Source organism: Onychostoma macrolepis, chromosome 23, assembly GCF_012432095.1.
Source record: "Onychostoma macrolepis isolate SWU-2019 chromosome 23, ASM1243209v1, whole genome shotgun sequence".
NCBI classification, from domain to species: domain Eukaryota; kingdom Metazoa; phylum Chordata; class Actinopteri; order Cypriniformes; family Cyprinidae; genus Onychostoma; species Onychostoma macrolepis.
This window is the reverse complement of record NC_081177.1, coordinates 8,232,461-8,252,921: the sequence shown is the minus strand read 5'-3', so window position 1 is coordinate 8,252,921 and position 20,461 is coordinate 8,232,461. Positions and strand designations below refer to the sequence as shown.

The 20,461-nt window shown below is 39.1% G+C and overlaps 2 protein-coding genes across 3 annotated transcripts; one reads left to right on the top strand and one right to left on the bottom strand.

Moving 5' to 3' along the window:
• Nucleotides 1-2,649: 2,649 nt before the first annotated feature.
• On the top strand, nucleotides 2,650-5,368 carry gpr182 (G protein-coupled receptor 182). The gene is made up of 2 exons (XM_058762642.1): nucleotides 2,650-2,906; nucleotides 3,700-5,368. Exon 2 carries the CDS (start codon nucleotides 3,703-3,705, stop codon nucleotides 4,777-4,779), a length of 1,077 nt encoding a protein of 358 aa, XP_058618625.1. The 5' UTR covers nucleotides 2,650-2,906; nucleotides 3,700-3,702; the 3' UTR covers nucleotides 4,780-5,368.
• Nucleotides 5,369-5,736: 368 nt separating this feature from the next.
• On the bottom strand, nucleotides 5,737-20,299 carry LOC131531687 (zinc finger and BTB domain-containing protein 39). Of its 2 annotated transcripts, none has more exons than XM_058762640.1 (3): nucleotides 20,060-20,299; nucleotides 9,460-10,974; nucleotides 5,737-8,003 (listed from the first exon to the last, which is right to left on the bottom strand). In XM_058762640.1, the coding sequence occupies exons 2-3, from the start codon at nucleotides 10,939-10,941 to the stop codon at nucleotides 7,119-7,121; spliced, it is 2,367 nt and encodes a 788-aa protein (XP_058618623.1). In that variant the 5' UTR covers nucleotides 10,942-10,974; nucleotides 20,060-20,299; the 3' UTR covers nucleotides 5,737-7,118. The 2 variants fall into 2 exon arrangements, with proteins under 2 accessions (XP_058618623.1, XP_058618624.1); XM_058762641.1 differs by lacking the exon at nucleotides 20,060-20,299 and adding an exon at nucleotides 11,155-13,342.
• Nucleotides 20,300-20,461: the final 162 nt, after the last annotated feature.

The window sequence follows — 20,461 nt, the reverse complement described above, 5'->3', positions numbered from 1 at the left end:
TATTGTTTGTCCACATTTCTGCATAATAGTCATAAAAAACTATAAAATCACACAAAAAGTAAATCTTTTGTTTTTGTTTTTTTGTTAATATACTATGTACATTATAAACTGTAAAATATTTTATTATTTATTACTATTAATTATATTATTAATATTTTTGTATGGCTTTGTGTTATTAATATTTTTTAATATAGCATTTTTTATAATAAAAAAAATATAAATTATATCTTTTTTTTTAAATGTGTTAATCATTTAAATTGAATTAGTATTTATTTATATAGCTCATGATAAGCTACTATTTTTATTGTAACTGATAAACTTTGAAAGAATTGAGGTCGCTGTAGTTTACCCGGGGCCTCCGTGAGGTCTGGACCCACACATGAAGAGAGGTCAAGGACAGGATCCACCTAGTCCTTTCCAGGAGCTGTGATTTTGCTGACAAACTCTTTCCTGTTTCACTGACAAAAAGATGTACTCTTAACAATGGGGAGCGTGCAGGGGAAAAAAAGCTAATCGCCCAGCAAACTGCTGACGAATTCTTGTGGTTGTAGGAGTAGCTGGAACATGGAGTTCAGAGCGTCACGTTATTCTCCTCAAGGCTTTTCATACTGTGCTGGGTTAAGGTCGCTTTTAACACTCGGTTAAATAAGCTAGCATCTTCCAGAGCAAAAGCCAATCTTAAATTAAATATACCAAGAAAACTAAGGGTCAATATTCATACATTTAAAGTGAAAAGTACAAAATAGGCCTCATTTGGAACCATTTTAAATAGTTGTCTCTGATTTATTGTGATAAATCCTGATTATTTACCAGATTTCAGCTTTTTGGAATAGTTTTTTGGCACTTTCTGGCATCACATAGTAAGATGACATACTACATTTGACAAAAGGTTTTATTTGCAAAAGAGCACGTGAGGATCCCATAATGCAATGTGTTTCGCCCCCAACCTTCCATTTCCAAATATGATGAGTGAACCATAATATCAGCCATGATTTTTACCACTTTTGTGTGTACTCTTATTTGATTGGACTGCCAAGAATTAAGACAAATGGATTACAAAAGCAATTTTAAAAGAGTTTCATTAAAACTGGAGGCCACTCACTGAATTAAACCCAACCGCAAGGTCACCTGCATGACGTTAATGTAGCATATAAATGTTTGAAATGTTAGTCGATGCTTTATGTTTAAGAAACACTAGTATGCAGTGTATAGTGCATATTATTCAGTAAGCTGGTGTTTAATTCTGAACAGCCATATATACACAGGAACATATTTATACATTTGTAAATACATATGTAATTGCCCATTGAAGTGATTTGTTTAAAGTATAATTCACACACTAGTTTGTTCTGCTCATATTATATATTTTCATATTTCAATTATGCCCTTTGTTGCTGACAGATTGCTATAAATGTGTCATTTTCAACTCGGGTCGTGCAGTACTGCTAAGAGGATGTTCAAACAGAAATGTCTAAACACTGAAGCCAACCCAACCACGACATTTCAAACATTTGTTCTTTAGAGCCAAAAGCTGTGAGGCAGAAACGGATGTCTTTAAATCAGATTAGATTAGGGATGAGTTTGTAGTGTTCTCGAGTGTGTGCACTTCTGAAGCAGTTGCTGAAATGTTCGGTGGGGGATGCGCGGGGGGTGTTGTGAGGGGGGTTTGATGTACGGCGGGCTTCCTACATCTCCCTTGCTCTGCCTGCCACATACTGCCCCTCGACCACGAAAGTATTTCCTGCTATTGTCCTGCTGGGGGCTGTGTTTTTTCAGCATATCAGGCACAAACCAGCAAAATATTTTTTTTTCCTTTTAGACTTTCAGACCTGTGAAAAGATTCTCTGGAAAAAAACATACAGGGGCCACAGGGACCCAACAAGGCCAAAAAGTTTAACTCTTATCATGTTCAGATCAAAGCAGTCAATCCACACACATCTAAATAATTCACAATTAAGCAATTGGACACACAGAAAATAATAATAAAAATATTTTTTTTCATTTTATGTATGTATGTATGTATGTATTTATTTGGGAGGAGGGCCTTCTGCAAGCACCTGAATAGTTCATAATCATCATTAAAATTTATACTTTGTTAATAAAATTGGACTGAGCAAATTTAGACACTTGAACAACCAGTTTATTTTCATTTAATTAATTTAAAATCCCATGTTGTAGTATTGCTAAAGTTGGTTCTTAATTATAAATAGCTTTCTTTTGCCTAATTTGCATGTAGATCAAATTAATATGCTAATGAATACATTTAAACTCTAATACATCCCATATCTACTTTGTTTAAAAATAGAACAAGAGATGGTTTTGTTTAAAACGGTGAATGTCACTCCAAACAAATTAGCAGACCTCACCCAACCTTTCCTAATGTTGCGTGTAAAGTTGCATATTACACATCACTGTGGCCGAATTCAAAATGCTTTTAGCAACCAATAAGAGTATTATGTGCCTGCTCATTAGTCCAGATTTGCTGTGCTTTGGGTAACGTGTAACATATACACCCTGGGGCTTGTTCTAATCCTTATTTTGTTGTTGCACCACACCCTCGTGCAACCACTTTAATTCCATCTTGGCTCCACACATTGTTTAGACCAATACTCCAGAGAAAAACATTCTCTCCGGTTATATGGATGATACTATCTGCAATCAAGAGATTCTTGGAGTCCTTCCTGTCGGATTCAACCCCCTCCTGTCCTGTGAGGATGTCCTGTCAGTGTGACGGTGGAGCAACCAGGCGCGTGAGAGGGAAGAGCTTATTTTGCCCCACAGCCCGATGTATGGCTAGATCCCACACAACGTTCCAGTTGAGCAAAGCCTCCGGTGATATTTCTCCAGTACTGCTTCTACCGTGGGGTCAACCCTGAGAGCCTCATCTTCGGTAACCACATAGCAAGGTATGTCTCCTAACCCTTTGTCATGTGGACAACAAGAACAATTTAATTAGCATTAATGTAGTGTCTGGGCTAACGTTGACTCAAATTTTCAAACTGGGGAACAAAAACCTAGTAATATATTTGGTGCCTAAAGAGCAGGGGTGGACAACTCTGGCCCTCAAGGTCTACTCTCAAAACTTGCTGAGTAGGAACGGGCAAAACGGACGGATTTTAGAGGAAAATAACTTGCACATAATCCCCTGACAGCAGGGGTGGACAACTCTGGCCCTCAAGGTCCACTTTCAAGCAGAGTTTAGCTTCAATCTTAATTAAACCTGAAAAATCTAAAGCAAAGTCTTTAGGATTACTTGAAGAATTTCAGGCAGGTATGTTTAGGGTTGGAGCTAAATTCTGTAGAGTTGTCCACGTTTAGAGGATTTTGTATCAGACGTTTTTTTTTTTTTTGGCCTTTCTCAGCTCAGCAAGTACTTATTTACTTGTACAATAGCTCAAGGTACACTCTTAAAAATAAAGGTGCTTCAAGCGATGCCATAGAAGATCCATTTTTGGTTCCACAAAGAACCATTCAGTCAAAGGTTCTTTAAAGAACCATCTCTTTCATTTTATAATCTGAAGGACCATCTTTCACCACAAAGAAGCTTTTGTGAAACTGAAAGGTTCTTCAGATATTAAAGGTTCTTTATGGAACCATTTAGACAAAAAGGTTTTTCTATGGCATCGTGAAGCACCTTTATTCTAAAGAGTGTACTCCTTGTAAACATCCTTTAAACTCTTCTGTCTTTTCCGTCTGTAGAGCATGACGTACGATCTACACAACTCGTCGTACGACTTCTACAATGGCACACCGTGGTTTGTCTACGACTGTACCATCCACCTAGACGAGGATGGCCGACGGATTGCTCTTTTCCTCCTTTACCTAGTGCTCTTCATGGTAGGGTTGGCTGAAAACACCCTGGTGGTGTGGGTGAACTGGCGAAGGCGGCATTCGGCGAACGGCGTGCTGTTCTGCGTCATCAACGTGAGCTTGTCCGACTTGATGGTGATCTTCACCATGCCCATCTTCATGCTGGAGGTGACCATGGACCAGGTTTGGCTGTGGGGCCGCTTCCTTTGCAAGTTCACGCACCTTGTATACGTCATAAACTTCTACAGTAGCTCATTCTTCCTGGCCTTCATGACCTTGGAGCGATACCTGTCCCTGACGCGGCCCAACAAGCCGGCCTGCTTCCCAACACAACACAAACGCCGCTGGTTTCTCTGCGCCGGGATCTGGCTCCTGTCGCTCGTTCTGGCCTTGCTGGAAAACGTCCATGTTGACTTGTTGGAGTGGGATGAACCAGGCTGCTACATGGTTCCTGAGCAGTACTACACGGAGTGGTTCGTATCGGTTTCCTTCCTCTGTCTGATATTCCAGTTCCTGGGTCCGGCGTCCGTCATCATCACCTGCAACGTCCTAATCGCTCGAGCCGTCCGAACAACCCCTGACGTGCAGAATCGCCGGGACGTGTGGCTGGTGCATGTGTACTCGCTGGTCTTTGTGGCCTGCTGGCTACCATACCATTTGGTGTTGTTCTTGTTGACAGTGGACGACCTGGACCCACACCTGTTCTCCTGCAACACGGTTGGGGTGCTGTACTTCTCGTTTAGCCTCGTGCAATGCTTGTCGCTGTTTCACTGCATCGCCAACCCAATCCTATACAACTTCCTCAGTAAAAGCTTCCGCAACAATCTAATAAATGCAGTGATCACCCGCATCTCTTTACCGCTGACCAGTGTGCCAAGTAACGCTGTAACCGACAAGGCAGGGACAACGGCGGTAAAAGAGCGGAAGCTCAGTAACACCAGCACGAGTCACTCCGACATTGGCGCGTGAAGAGGGAAACTCCTAAATGACGATTTGGTGAAACACAGCACGTGAATGCGCTACAAAAGAAGTGGCCTTGTTGAGGCGGTTGTTTTTGGTCCCTTGCCTGGTAACTAGCCCTATTGTCTCCTGTTTTTCTCACCTCAGTATTGTTAACAGTGCAAGGAAGGAAATATTGTCAACCTTTCGTAACCTTTATTTCCACCGGTCCCTATTGTCACATCTAGGAACTCCTAAATAAGTAATAAAAGCTCTGTCCACATGCCAGCGTTTGTACAAAGACTGTTTTGATTGTTCTCCTCAACAAAAACTTTCACTTAGCTCTCCATATGCTCAATCACAACACCTAGAGCTGTTTTAATGGCTTTTTAGCTCCGCAGCTTGCTTGTACATATTGTCATGGATGTGAAGTCATGAAAAAAAAAAAAAAAAGAATAAAATTTGTTTTAAAGAAGTCTTTTAAACATGTTTGTGTGAAAGGGGCAAAATTGTGTATACCATTTCTTTTGAGAATGTGCTGCTCCGATGTCTAAAAAAATATTTTCCATTGTAGAAATTTGTTGAATATAAATAAATACACTGTATTTAACATTGATAAGTGGTGGGGTTGTGTACAAATTATGTGAACATGGCTAAAATCTCACTGTTAAAAAGACAAGACTCTGTTGTTTTGTAAGTACTGTTTTTATTCAGAACACAAGTACAGCTGTAGTAAAAGAGAACAGATTTCTGATAGTGACACTGAACATGAATAAATCATATAAATAACACTGAAGTGATATAAGGCAATTGTTTCATGTTGAAAATAAAATGTAGTATGACATCTCATATTCAACATCAGAGTCAAGATATTTTTATAGGTTTATAATCACAACATCAGCTGCAAACCTTGGCAAATCATTGAATGTGCATTTTTTCACCTAAAAATAAAACTGATTGATAAAAGTGATAAATAGTTGATAAAACCAGGCAGTTTATAAGGTTCAGCCGGTATTTTCTGTGCTACATTGCAAATAAAGCTATAACAACCACAATGTCCCAGCAGTTTTGAGTACATACTTTGTGGTTTGATGACATCAATTATGAATGCCAAATCAGTTTTGAATTGAACAAAATATTATTTAAATATACAATGTAAAATTGTCCCATATAAGAAAGAACAGGCAAATAACTGCTGGGAAAATGGTACAAAAGAACATCACAGCTTTCTAAAGAGAATTGTCATTTATTCATGACAATGCCATTCACACAAAACACTCTGTCCCAAGTGAAGAAGGTGAACACTGACATATGAACCGACTGATATATTAGCACCCCAGTCTGAATCGCTTCTCTTTTCCAAATGAAATGAACGACATACAAAGAGTTTCGCTTTATGTACAACATCCAAACTATATTATACTGCATCTCATAAACCAGTAACTATTTCTAATTTAGTCCATGTCAGTGATACACAACACTACTATAAAAATAATGGCTATTCTGTAAAAGAAAAGTACCTTCATTTATTTATTTACTTTTTAGAAGAACCATTTTATTTATATTCTTGACCTAGAGCACTGCTTTATTTATCAGAAAACGTAGAAAAGTCTTGGTTTATTCTCAATGTGCACTTGCGTTGTGTAAGAACAAAAGTTACTTTGTGCTTCTCCAGAATAACCAGAGACCTTTAGCTTATTGTGATAGAGTTGCCAGAAGAGTATATAGAGGTAATTGCAGATCAGCACTTGGAAAAGCAACCCGTTAAAAATGACTTAAAACACTACAAATCAAAAGTTTGGACACACTTGACTGAATTTGTTTGCTGTGATCTTAAAAATAAATATTTTGATCCAAATGCTTATATTTAAAATGGTTGAAACTGGCTTTGAAGACAAATATAACTTGCGTCTGTGAAAGAATTCTTTACGAAACAAAATTTTTATTTTAAATAAATGATAGTGACACATTAATAGTGTTTCATCATGTTCTTGGCAAAGGTTTAAAGAAGCTACAATATAAGATGTTTATTTTTTTAGTTATTTCGTAGCTTTGATGACTTTATTATTATTCTAAAATGTAAAGAAAAAGGAAATAATGAGTACGCATGTCCAACGATTTGATTGGCAATGCAACTTTGCTCAGTCTCTCTTGCCATCAAGTGGTCAAGTATCAGAACTACATTTTTAAAATAAAGTTTTACCTATAATTTAGTCTTTAAAAAACAAGAAGCGTTCTCATTCTGTACACAAACGACACAAAGACGATCACATTAAACACTTAATTACATTCTAAGTCTACTTGTCCTCAACAACATACGGAGTAAACGTGGGCACACAGTGTGACGGAGCGTTCAGAGAGGGCGACTTTCAGGTGTCCATATTGGGGACGGGCTCTTTAGAGTGGTCATTATACATAAAGGTCTCCTCGATGTTGAAATCGGGCGGCAGCTGGTCTTTATGGATCTCCATGTGCGAGGAAACCATCTTGAGCGTGGAGAAAAACAGGCCGCAGACGGTGCAGCGGTACATGAGGGCGCCTGAGTGCGTCTTTAGGTGGCAGATCATGGTGGAACGGCCACGGAAAAAGCGCAGGCATACTTTGCACTGGTAGGGTTTCTCGCCCGTGTGGATGCGGAGGTGGTAGGTGAACTCGCCCGAGTGTGCAAAATGCTTACCGCAATACCGACAGCGATACAATTTTTCCCTTCCGCCACCAGAGTTACCATTCAGTACGAGTCCGGCAGGAAACGGGGCGCTGCCGTGAGCCATTTTGTCCTGCATGCTGAAGCCTAGGCTTAAGTTGTAACCTGCTTTACCCGAGCCGCTCGCCTCCATAGGTGACGAGGAGGATGAGGAGTATTCGAGGAGCTGGTCGGCCTTGCGCTTGACCGGCCATACCTGGCTGCCCTGGAGCTCGTTCGAATGCACGCTGAGATGGTAATGAAACGCGGTTTCTGAGCGGAAGGTCTGTGGACACAGGAAGCAGCGCAGCTCGGCCTGGCCTTCTCCACTGGTCTCCGGGCTGCTGTCGTCCTGTTTCACCGACGCTCCTTCCTCTGTGTGTAGAGACAGGTGTCTTTCCAGCAGCGTGCTCTCCAGGAAGGGGCTGGCGCATTGTGGACAAGTGTAAATAGGAAAGAGGTGTGTTAGTGTGTGCCACAGGAGGGCGCATCGAGAGGGCTGAGACAGCTGGCACACTTCACAGCGTAATGTCCTCAAGCATGCGTGGCTCTGAACGTGGTCCCTGACAGCCTGAGGAAAAGGATCATCCGTTATTAATATAAACAAATCAATAACATTAATTGAAATAAATTGTTAATATTAAAAGTAAAATAAGTCATGAAGTAATTTGTATTATATTATCTTTCTACAGTATTTTGTTGTGTTTTGTAGAACATTAAAACAATAAATATAATATTAACAATATTAAAATATCACATATAACAGTAATTTCAAAGTAAACTTACAAAAAAGTGAATTTAAGTAATTTTCTTCCTTTACCACACAAGTTAGTAAGCAGCATGTAACCAATAGAGTTGTGGTTTTGTTATATGAAATAATAAATAAATAATATTTAAAATATTTTTTAATATTTGCTTTTATTTGTTTGCTTTTTAATATTTATTGTAATAATTGATCCAGCTGTTTTTATTTTCTATTGCTTGTAAAGTTTCTTTGTTTTTTACTACTGTTTCCATCAGCAATTACTGTAAAGCAATGTTTGCTTAATGTAAATTATTAGATTTTTAAATTGTATTTTAATAATTAATCATATTAATATTTAATCAAAGTATATTTCTATATTAAAAATTAATTTCTCATATATATATATATATATATATATATATATATATATATATATATATATATAGAGAGAGAGAGAGAGAGAGAGAGAGAAATACTTGAAGACTGCAAGTCTTTTATTACATTTACTGAGCACATATGTATATTTATTTGTATTTTATATAAGTAAATATTATATAAATTATGAATTTATTAATAATTATTTAAAAAATACTTAAAAGGTGTTTTAACTGTTAGTTTTGTAAAATTTTTATACCATTATATTATTAATATTTTGAATTAGCTTTTATTTTCATATTTTCAGTTTTCATTTTAGTTTAAGTTTGTGTGATTTTGCTATGTTCTATTGTAATTTTAATTAATTAATTTATCCAGTTTAGTAATCAGTTTTATCTTCAGTAAGTTGCCAAGTTTTTCTTTAATATTGTGAACGATTTTTAGAACTATATCTTATCGTTATCTTTATGGTTATCGTCCTTGGTGTGAATGGGTCTTTAACATTGTGACTGAAACTGCGTCCCAAATGATGAACTATACACTATGTACTTATGCACTGTGTACTCAACCATGTAGTGTATGGATTTTATAAGGTTATTTTATCATTATAATAATCGTCTGATAGCCACTAATCCTTCGCGACGTAATTAAAGCTGCGGCAGTTGAGTACATGAAGTGTCCCAGATTTTTTTCAGATATTTAAGTGCACCATCCAGGTATTTAAAGTGCACTCTTTCTTTTTGGAATTTTCAGTTTGAACACACTTCTTGCACTATTTATACTAAAAAACGTCACAGAATAGCGCATAAGTGCGCGATTTGGGACGCACCTTAAGTTTATGCAACTGGCCCCTGGTTAGGGTTAAGATAAGATTTATACACACAAAAAAAACAAAGGCTCCACTAACCTTAAAATCATTCGCCATGGATTTAGCACAGATGGTACACTGCAGTTCCCCTCCTTGTCGTTGGGAGGCTCCGTTCAGCTGGTCTGGATTTTGTGGGGCACACTTGGCAGCTGACTGACGCCTGTGGTGAATCAGTGCAGATTCAGTCCGAAACTGATGTTCGCAAACATCACAGGAGAAGAGCAAGATGCCCACGTGTGTGAGGGCGTGAGCGACAGCAGCAGCTCGCTCCGAGAAAGAGATGCCACACACCTGACATGAACCCGTTTCCGAGAGGTGCGCCTCAGCGTGAGTTCGTATGACGGCGTTTTCCGACGGAAGTAGCATCCCGCAGGATTTGCACGGCTGCGATGACGCCAGCTGTCCGAGAGACGCCCCGTTTTCTCCATTCTCGATGCACATCAAGTCCTCGTCGTCCTCTTCCTCCACAATGAAGTGCTCCTCCTCGTCGCTCAGCTCAATGATGTCTTCTGAAAGTCCTCGCCACTGATCGCTGCCCTCCGTCTGCTCTTCCTGTAGTCGGTGCCTCTTCCTAGAATCATCTTCCTCAAAAAAATCTGAATCTTTGATTGGTCCTGCAACGGCCCCCAGCTGCAAACTGTCCAAGGGGTCATTGGAGGACGACGAAGGGGCGCAGGTTTCCCCTCCAAGCTGGGCTGAAGAATCAGGGACGGAACATGGTTCCTGAGGCCCAAACGTTGATTTGCTACCATTAACAACAAGCTGGTCCACTGAGTTACTTCCTGCATCTTCTCCTTCATCCTCCTGCTCAGTCTTGAGCTGCAAAGGCAGTCCAGGAAGAGCATCTGTAGAACGGTTACTGTCCGAAGGACTAGCCTTGTTGGTCACCTGTTGATTGTAACCCAAATGTACCTGCAAGTCTTCATTTTTTGGTGACTGGGTGGCCAAGTGGGAGCGATTCAACCTGCCGTTCCTGCCTTGAGAAACCGGAGATGGAGTTACAGGAGTAGGAGCGGCTGAAGAAGACAACGAGGAGCAGGACGCTGCAGAGGACGAGCAAACAGACGCAGCAGTAGCATTGGCCGACACCAAATCGCTTTCCAAATCCCCTTCGGCAACTGTGTCTCCAGAGCTGGAGCTCTGCAGGTCAGGAAAGGTGGCATGGCAAGCGTTCACCAACTCCCTCACGCCGAGCCTTTCCGCCAACTCATACAGCACACCCACATCGATCAAGTCTGTGAAAATTTCGCCCGTGTAGATAAAAGTCAAGACTTTCTCGAAATTGGCGGCGGAGACAAAGTCCAGAGAGAAAGTGGTCGGAACAGCACCCTGGTTGCCAGAACCTCTGGAGAAGAGGCTGTTAAAGTGCGTGCAAGAGCATGCCAAGACCACACGATGAGCAGGGAAGGAACGGCCTCCGACCTGGAGGACGACGTCACACTGGAGGCGAGACAGACGGCAGCGGTTGAGCTCGGAGAGGAGACGGGCCGCGTGGCCAGAGCCCTGCAGCCTGATCCGCATGCCTGGCAATTCCGACTAAAGCCAGGATTTGGACTGAAACACAGAAGTGAATGGAAAAAAGGATGAGATTCAGATAAATTAGAATAGCAAGATGCATATATTCCTTTAAAAGTACAGAATATATATATATATATATATATATATATATATACACACACACACACACACACACACACACAGTCAAACCAAAAATTATCCAGACAACAGATATACTGTGATATAAACTGTGTGGAGACATGCTGAAATCGCATTTGGTCTTGTACTGTATCGCATCCCTTGTCAGTGCCGGGCGCTTGCTTGGCCATTTGTTGTGATTAACAGGAAAGTGTGTTCAGCTGAATTGGATTAGTATTTTGTTAGACGGGTATAAAAAAGCTTAGTTAGCTTAGTCGCAGCAGCCGTTGTGTGAAGGCCTCCTCGTGTTAAGACCGAAGAGTGTAAAGACCATCAACTCTACCGTGCGACTCCACGGAAACCGCCTCCAGGGAAACCGACGAGGGATATAAGTATCGCTTTTTATTTTTCCTCTACTTGTTTCACTTCTGTTTCAGTTTTTATAACCATTTCTTATTATTTTTTTTAGGATTCCTGATAAACTAATGTAGTTTGATTTGTATTTGTTATCTATCTTAGTTTTAGTTACAGTTGTAGTAATGTTGTCATTTTATCAGTTTTTTTGTCAGCATAGGATTTTTATTAAGTTTTATTTAATTTTAAACATACTAAATGGAAATGAAATATAAAAAAAAAATATATATATATATGTGTGTGTGTGGCTGTACATACACATATGTAGTTGTTTTTTTGGTGTTTGGCTTAGTGTTATGTTAGAATCATTATTATACTCATACCTTTTGTTGTTTTAGTATTTTGAATTGTTTTTAGCTTTATTTTTTGGTTTCATTTAAATGTGTAGTTTTGAAATGTTGTATGCATTTGTCATTTTTATTTAATTTCTTTATTTTCTTAAATGTGTATATGTGACCCTGGACCACAAAACCAGTCATAAGGGTCAATTTTTTCGAAAATGAGATTTATACACCATCTGAAAGCCGAATAAATACACTTTCCATTGATGTATGTTTTGTTATGATAGGACAATATTTGGCCGAGATACAACTATTTGAAGATCTGGAGTCTGAGGGTGCAAAAAAATCTAAATATTGAGAAAATCGCCTTTAAAGTTGTCCAAATGAAGTTCTTAGCAATGCATATTACTAATCAAAAATTAAGTTTTGATATTTACAGTAGGAAATTTACAAAATATCTTCATGGAACATAATCTTTACTTAATGTCCTAATGATTTTTGGCATAAAAGAAAAATTGATCATTTTGACCCATACAATGTATTTTTGACTACAAATATACCCCAGCGACTTAAGACTGGTTTTATGGTCCAGGGTCACATATATAGTATTTATAGAGTTTTAACTTAGTTTTAGTTACTTTTTCTTATTTGTAAGTCGCTTTGGATGAAAGCGTCTGCTAAATGACTAAAAGTAAAGATATAATTTTTGATATCTTTTTATTAGTGGGTGCAGGACACTGTATTTCATTTATGTAAGTGAGGATAGCAAAATAAAGTAAACATATTATATGACTTATTATACCCAAAATTCTTCGTACAGTGGACTACCAGTAAAATTGATAAAAATTTGGGATACATTTTTTTCAGTCACTTTGACCTGACCATGTTTTTTTAAAGGGGTCATATGATGCGATTTCAAGTTTTCCTTTCTCTTTGGAGTGTTGCAAGCTGTTTGTGCATAGATAAGATCCCTGAAGGTGCAAAGACTAAAGAGATATTCTTTATAAAAGTTAAGACTCGACCACGCCCCCCTAAAACGGCTCATTCAAACACGCCCCCACATGTCTACGTCACAGTGTGGGGAGATTTGCAAAACGCCGCCCAAACGTACACGCAAAGAAAGGCGGAACTATTATTCTCGCTGTAGTGTTGTTGTTGCTGCCGCCGGCGCTATGTCGTGGAGACGCTGTGTTTCATTGTGAATTTCGACTACTTTGTTTGGGCTTCCAAAAGAGGACACAACTACAAATCAGTGGTTAAGTTGTATTTACAACAAGTCAAGTCAAGTCACCTTTATTTATATAGCGCTTTTACAATACAGATTGTGTCAAAGCACTTAACAGTATCAAATTGGAGGATAGAGTGTTAGTAATGTATAATGATAAGATTAAACACTCAATTTTCAGTTAAAGGCATTTCATTATTGAATTCAGAGATGTCATTGTCTAGCTCAGTTTAGTTTAAATAGTATCTGTGCAATCAAATCGGCGATAATCGCTAGAAATTAAGTGTCCCCAACTGAGCAAGCCAGAGGCGACAGCGGCAAGGAACCAAAACTCCTCTGAGACATAATGGAGAAAAACCTTGGGAGAAACCAGGCTCAGTCGGGGCCAGTTCTCCTCTGACCAGACGAAACCCGCAGTTCAAAAGTTTCTATTTCTATTTTAATTTTGTTGCAATTTCTAACAATAGTAGTATTATGTAGTTAGGTATTTTATTATATTTTAGTTATTTTGTTATTTTTGGTTGATATATCTGGGGATATATCTCTGGGGGTCATCCGGGCGTCCTGGTCTCCGCCGACGATCAGGGCGCAGACGTCACCTCCGGCGCCGACCCACCATCTGATCGGACACGGACCGAGAAACAGACTAGGAAAAAACAGACAAACATTAGCGCAGATGCCATTCAACTTACGATGTAACGAGTACATCGTGTGTTATGGGGAGTGTTCCCGGTTCGGTTGATCTAATTAATGCAGCCTAACAATCCTTTAACGGATTTGAATAATAGAAGCGTATTAATGTGTTATGTGTAAGCCAGGCTAAAGAGATGGGTCTTTAATCTAGATTTAAACTGACAGAGTGTGTCTGCCTCCCGAACAGTGTTAGGTAGACTGTTCCAGAGTTTGGGTGCTAAATAGGAAAAGGATCTGCCGCCCGCAGTCGATTTTGATATTCTAGGTATTATCAAACGGCCAGAGTTTTGAGAACGCAGCGGACGTGGAGGACTATAATGCGATAAGAGCTCGCTCAAGTACTGAGGAGCTAAACCATTCAGGGCTTTATAAGTAATTAACAAGATTTTAAAATCTATCCGATGCTTGATAGGGAGCCAGTGCAGTGTTGACAGAACCGGGCTAATATGGTCATATTTCCTGGTTCTAGTAAGGACTCTAGCTGCTGCATTTTGGACCAACTGTAGTTTGTTGATCAAGCGTGCAGAACAACCACCCAATAAAGCATTACAATAGTCTAACCTTGAGGTCATAAACGCATGAATTAACATTTCTGCATTTGACGTTGAGAGCATTGGTCGCAATTTAGATATGCTTTTGAGATGAAAAATGCAGTTTTACAGATGCTAGAAACATGGCTTTCAAATGACAGATTGCTATCGAACAGCACACCTAGGTTCCTGACTGATGAAGAAGAATTGACAGAGCAGCCGTCAAGTGTTAGATAATGTTCTAGGTTACATGTGGGGTTTTAGGTCCGATAATTAACACCTCTGTTTTTCAGAATTTAGCAGTAAAAATTACTCGTCATCCAGTTTTTATATCGACTATGCATTCCGTTAGTTTCTCAATTTGGTGTGTTTCACCGGCCGCGAAGAAATATAGAGCTGAGTATCATCAGCATAACAGTGAAAGCTAACACCATGTCTCCTGATAATATCTCCCAAGGGTAACATATAGGCGTGAAAAGTAACGGCCCTAGTACTGAGCCTTGAGGTACTCCATACTGCACTTGTGATCGATATGATACCTCTTCATTCACTGCTACGAACTGATGGCGGTCAGATAAGTACGATTTGAACCATGCTAAGGCACTTCCACTAATGCCAACAAAGTTTTGTAGTCTATTCAAAAGAATGTCGTGGTCGATAGTGTCGAGCATGGCGCTAAGATCCAGTAGAACTAATAAAGAGATACAACCACAATCAGATGATAGAAGCAGGTCATTTGTAACTCTAATGAGAGCAGTCTCAGTACTATGATACGATCTAAATCCTGACTGGAATTCCTCACAGATATCATTTTTCTCTAGGAAGGAATATAATTGTGAGGATACTACCTTTTCTAGTATCTTTGACAGAAAAGGGAGATTTGAGATCGGTCTGTAATTAACTAGATCTTTGGGGTCAAGTTGTGGTTTTTTAATGAGAGGCTTAATAACAGCCAATTTGAAGGTTTTGGGGACATATCCTAATGACAATGATGAATTAATAATAGCCAAAAGAGGATCTATGACTTCTGGAAGTAGCTCTTTTAGTAGTTTAGATGGAATCGGGTCTAACATACATGTTGTTGGTTTAGATGATTTAACAAGTTTATACAATTCTTCCTCTCCTACAGTAGAGAATGAGTGGAATTGTTCCTCAGGGGGTCTATTGTGCGCTATCTGATGCGATACTGTAGTTGACGGCTGCAGGGATACAATTTTATCTCTGATAGTATCGATCTTGGAAGTGAAGTAGTTCATAAAGTCATTACTGCTATGCTCTTGGGAAATGCCAACACCTGTTGATGCTTGATTTTTCGTTAATTTAGTTACTGTATTGAATAAATATCGGGGGTTATGTTTGTTTTCTTCTAGAAGAGACGAAAAGTAATCAGATCTAGCAGTTTTTAATGCTTTTCTGTAGGATAGGGTACTTTCCCGCCAAGCTAAACGAAATACCTCTAATTTAGTTTTCCTCCAGCTGCGCTCCATTTTCCGGGCTGCTCTCTTTAGGGCGCGAGTGTGCTCATTATACCACGGTGTTGGACTCTTATCCTTAATCTTCCTTAAGCGTAAAGGAGCAACCGCATCTAAAGTGCTAGAAAAGAGAGAGTCCATAGTTCCTGTTACATCATCAAGTTGTTCTGAGCTATTGGATATGCTGAGGAACTGAGATAAGTCAGGAAGATTATTTATAAAGCAGTCTTTTGTGGTAGAGGTAATGGTTCTACCATATTTGTAACAAGAAGTTGGCTTTACAGCTTTAGCTATATGGAATATACAGGAGACTAGATAATGATCTGAGATATCATCGCTCTGCTGCAAAATTTCAACGCCACTGACATCAATTCCATGTGACAGTATTAAATCTAGAGTATGATTTCGACAATGAGTAGGTCCTGACACGTGTTGTTTAACACCAATTGAGTTTAGAATGTCTATAAATGCTGATCCCAACGAATCTCTGTCATTATCAACATGGATATTAAAATCACCAACGATTAGGACTTTATCTGCAGTCAGCACTAACTCCGATAGAAGATCAGAAAATTCTTTAATAAAGTCTGTATGGTGCCCTGGTGGCCTGTATACAGTAGCCAGTACAAACATCACAGGGATTTATCATTAACACTTGTTTCTTTGGATAACGTTATATGAAGCACCATTACTTGAACGAATTATACTTGAAACCCAACCTCTGAGAGATACTGAAAATATTTCTATAAATTGTAGCAACACCTCCCCTTTACCTTTTGGACGCGGTTCATGTTTGTAACAGTAATCTTGGGGTGTAGACTCGTTTAAAGTAATGTAATCATCTTGTTTTAGCCAGGTTTCTGTCAGACAAAGCACATCTAGTTTATGGTCAGTGAACATATCATTTACAAAAAGTGCTTTTGAAGAAAGGGATCTAATATTTAATAAGCCAAGCTTTATCATGTGTTTATCTGTATTATATCGTTTTTTATTTGTTGAACATCAATTAAATTGTTACTATTACTTTGGTTTGGATGTTTTCTGTATTTTCTAGTTCGGGAACAGACACAGTCTCTATAGTGTGATATCTAGGTGAAAAAGTTTCTATGTGCTGAGAGTTAACTGACTTTGGTGGCGTGAGGCGGCTAGCAGACGATCGGTTTAGCCAGTCTGTCTGCTTCCTGACCTGGGCTCCAGTTAGTCAAGTACAAACTCTAAGACTATGTGCCATATTTCTAGAGAGAAGAGCGGCACCACCCCAGGAGGGATGAACACCATCTCTTTTCAACAGGTCAGGTCTGCCCCAAAAATTCTTCCAATTGTCTATAAAGCCTATGTTATTTTGCGGGCACCACTTAGACATCCAGCCATTAAGTGACGACAGTCTGCTATGAATCTCATCACCACGGTAAGCAGGAGCGGACCAGAGCATATTACAGTGTCTGACATCGTACTTGCAAGTTCACACACCTCTTTAACATTATTTTTGGTGATCTCCGACTGGCGGTCGAACATCATTAGCGCCGACGTGGATAACAATCTTACTGAATTTACGTTTAGCATTAGTCAGCACTTTTAAATTTGCCAAGATGTCAGGCGCTCTGGCTCCCGGTAAACAATGGACTATGGTGGCTGGTGTCTCTATTTTCACGTTCCGCATACAATAGAATCGCCAATAACTAGAGCACTTTCATCAGGTTTCTCGGTGGGTGCGTCACCGAGTGGGGAGAACCTGTTTGATGTTCTGATCGGAACGGAAGAGTGGTGTTTTGACCTGCGACTATGCCGCCTCACTGTCACCCAGTTGCCCTGCTGCACGGGCTCAACCGAAACCGAACAATGTACAGGACTCCTGAGCTAGTCGCATCCAAAGCAGTATCTACAGCCCTCACATTCTTACTATCCTCAACTAAAGTTTGGATGCGTGTCTCTAGTTCTAAAACCTTCTCTGTCAGCCTAACTATTTCCCTGCATTTATCACATGTGAATCCCTCGCTGCTGACAGAGACAGATAAACTATACATGTGGCAAACAGTGCAAACAACAATAGCAGGAGAAGAAGCCATTACTCACCGTGATTGATGAATGATACCAACTTAACTTACCACTTACCACTGTTGTTTGATGAGCTCATGAAAAACGGAGCGAGGAAAAAATAAAATAATAATAGGCGCGAATAGAAATGCAAATGGAACCACCAGTGACAAGCTAACGGGCTAACAAGCTGCACTCGCGGTTTTTAAAGGAGAACGATCAAATTAGTTAGATTAGTTTGAAAGATAACACCAGAAATATGGTGGGAATTAAGTTATATATTATCACTTTAGACAAAAGGGATTGAAAGTAAAGTAGAGATTCAATAAAAAGCGAAGGTACACGGAGCTACAAACTACAAACACAAACCTCTCAGCAGCACAACAGACTGACACCGTTCTAGAACAGTTCAACCCGAATATTAGAGTGTGTGCATCAGTCTGGCGCTTCTGACTCACAGCCTGTAAGTATGTTTTCATATTTAAAGAATTTGCCACTGACTATTCAAACGCGAGTTTTGAGCTGTGTAGATAACGTTAGTGCGTCAGTGTTTTTTGTTGTTTCGATGCAACACTATGCATAAAAAGACAGTATAAGTCATTATAATCAGTAATTATGTCCCCGCTGGATGCAACAAATGCCTCGTTTATAATGGGTTTTATTGTTTTTGTGTCATTGCGCCAGAATACGGCATCACAGTACAGTAAGGGGCGGAACATTTCCGTCTCACGCTTGAGGTATTCGGCCAATCACAATGCACTGGATAGCTGGCCAATCAGAGCACGCCTCACTTCTCAGAACGATGAGCTTTGTAAAAATCAGCACGTTTCAGAAAGGCGGGGCTTAGATGAGCAACAATAATGTACAGTATGTGGAAAATGTGTTTTTTGAACCTTAAACCACATAGCATTACACCAAATACACAAAATGTTCTTTTTTTTTAGCAACGTCACTATGCCACCTCCCTGCTTGAAGTCACTATGAAACAGCATTTAGTAATGTGACAAATTTCCACATGACTTTTATCTATCAAAAAATTATTTGTTTATGAAAAGTGGTCTTTGTGTCTACTGGCTATGGCTAGTTGGAATATCATGCCAGCATACTAACGTCTGTTGCAGTATATACAGTATGTATTATAGTATGTATACTATATTGTATACTATACAATATTTAGATTTTCTGTATGCATGGAATAAATACATCAAAATACACACTATCAGTGTTGTTATTTTAATCAAAACCAAAACTTTAAAAAATATTACTGGTAACTGAAATAAAATATAAATATTACATTAAAAACTTAAACAAATAATAGAAATGTTGCCTAAATACACTAAATAAAATAAAAATAAGTTGAGCTATAAACAAAACTAATAAAAAAAAAAGACAAAAGCACAAAATTAAGCTAAAACTTAAATTGATTTTTAAGATGACAATTGCAGGACACCACTTGCTTGTCCCGTCCCATCCCATCCAACACAATGAATGAATAATCATTCATGGTGTCGCAACAGGTCATGTAGTCCTGTGACAAATAGGTAGTGCACAACATTGTTGTCACATGACCTCACCACTTTGCAAGATTAATGTTTGAAAGGTTTAGCATGGAATAATCCAAGCAGTATGTGGTACAGAGCATATACTGCACAGACTTCAGAAGGTAGTAAAGTAGTGTTGTATTTTGCACACAACCAATGTTATAAAGTCGTTTTAGAGTCAGAGCTAGTCATTACATTTTGATGAAAGATTATGAAGAAAACAAACATACTTTGGAATACAGTGCAAACAAAATATCTGGTACTTTCCTTAAAAAAAACCTTACAAAAACCCTAATGCATTTTCACTACAAGACATTACACTGACTTTAACTTAAGTTTATTCATTCATAAGCAGATAGTTTCAACACATCAAGGTCAGAACAGTCTAAGATATGTTGGCTGTAACGTTATGCATTACACCTTTCATTAATACGCAAGTGCAAAAACACGATTCACACGTAAATACGTGAACATAAATCTCTCCACAAAACAACGGGTGTCCTAACAAAGACAGTCCAAATCAGTCCACACAAACAGGCTTTTTGGATTAACACAATATTTGCTACTCCTTTGTAGACAATATATATTTAAGCATGTGCAGCACATAATTTGGTGTGCAACGAAACTGTTCAGTTCATCCTAGTTTATTTAGTGTATCATTAGTTTAGCCGTAGCTAACCGGTTGCCATTGGATTCCATTAGCATGAGGGGCTAACTAGCACTTTAGGATCATCTCTCGCAGTGAAAATGAAACCGACAGATGAGCTACTAAGTAGCACACAGAAACCGCATAACAACTCAAATGTTTCCTTACCCATAGAGTGCTGCTAGTTAGCGATAGACAAATAATCTCACTCGGTTCCTGTTAGCCCAGACAGTCGTCCCTGCATAGACACTGACGGTGTCTCAACACCTAGTGAGCTGGCTACCTAGACCCCTCGGTCGGTTCAGAACGTGTATGTAATGCTCAAAAACGCTATCGAGGCTAAACAGCTCGATATGTTTTTAAGACACGGCCATTGTGTCATATACTAAAACAAACTGAACTCCGAGCACTGAGAGGGAGCGCCTCCCATTGAAATTCATGTAATCCTTTTAATTATTACTAACGTTACAGTGAAAAACCTCCACATTAACTCAGGAATGTTTGTTTGTGTATGTAATACTAGATTAATTCAAGCAGTTATTAAATCTAGTTAGTTTTATGATCATATTT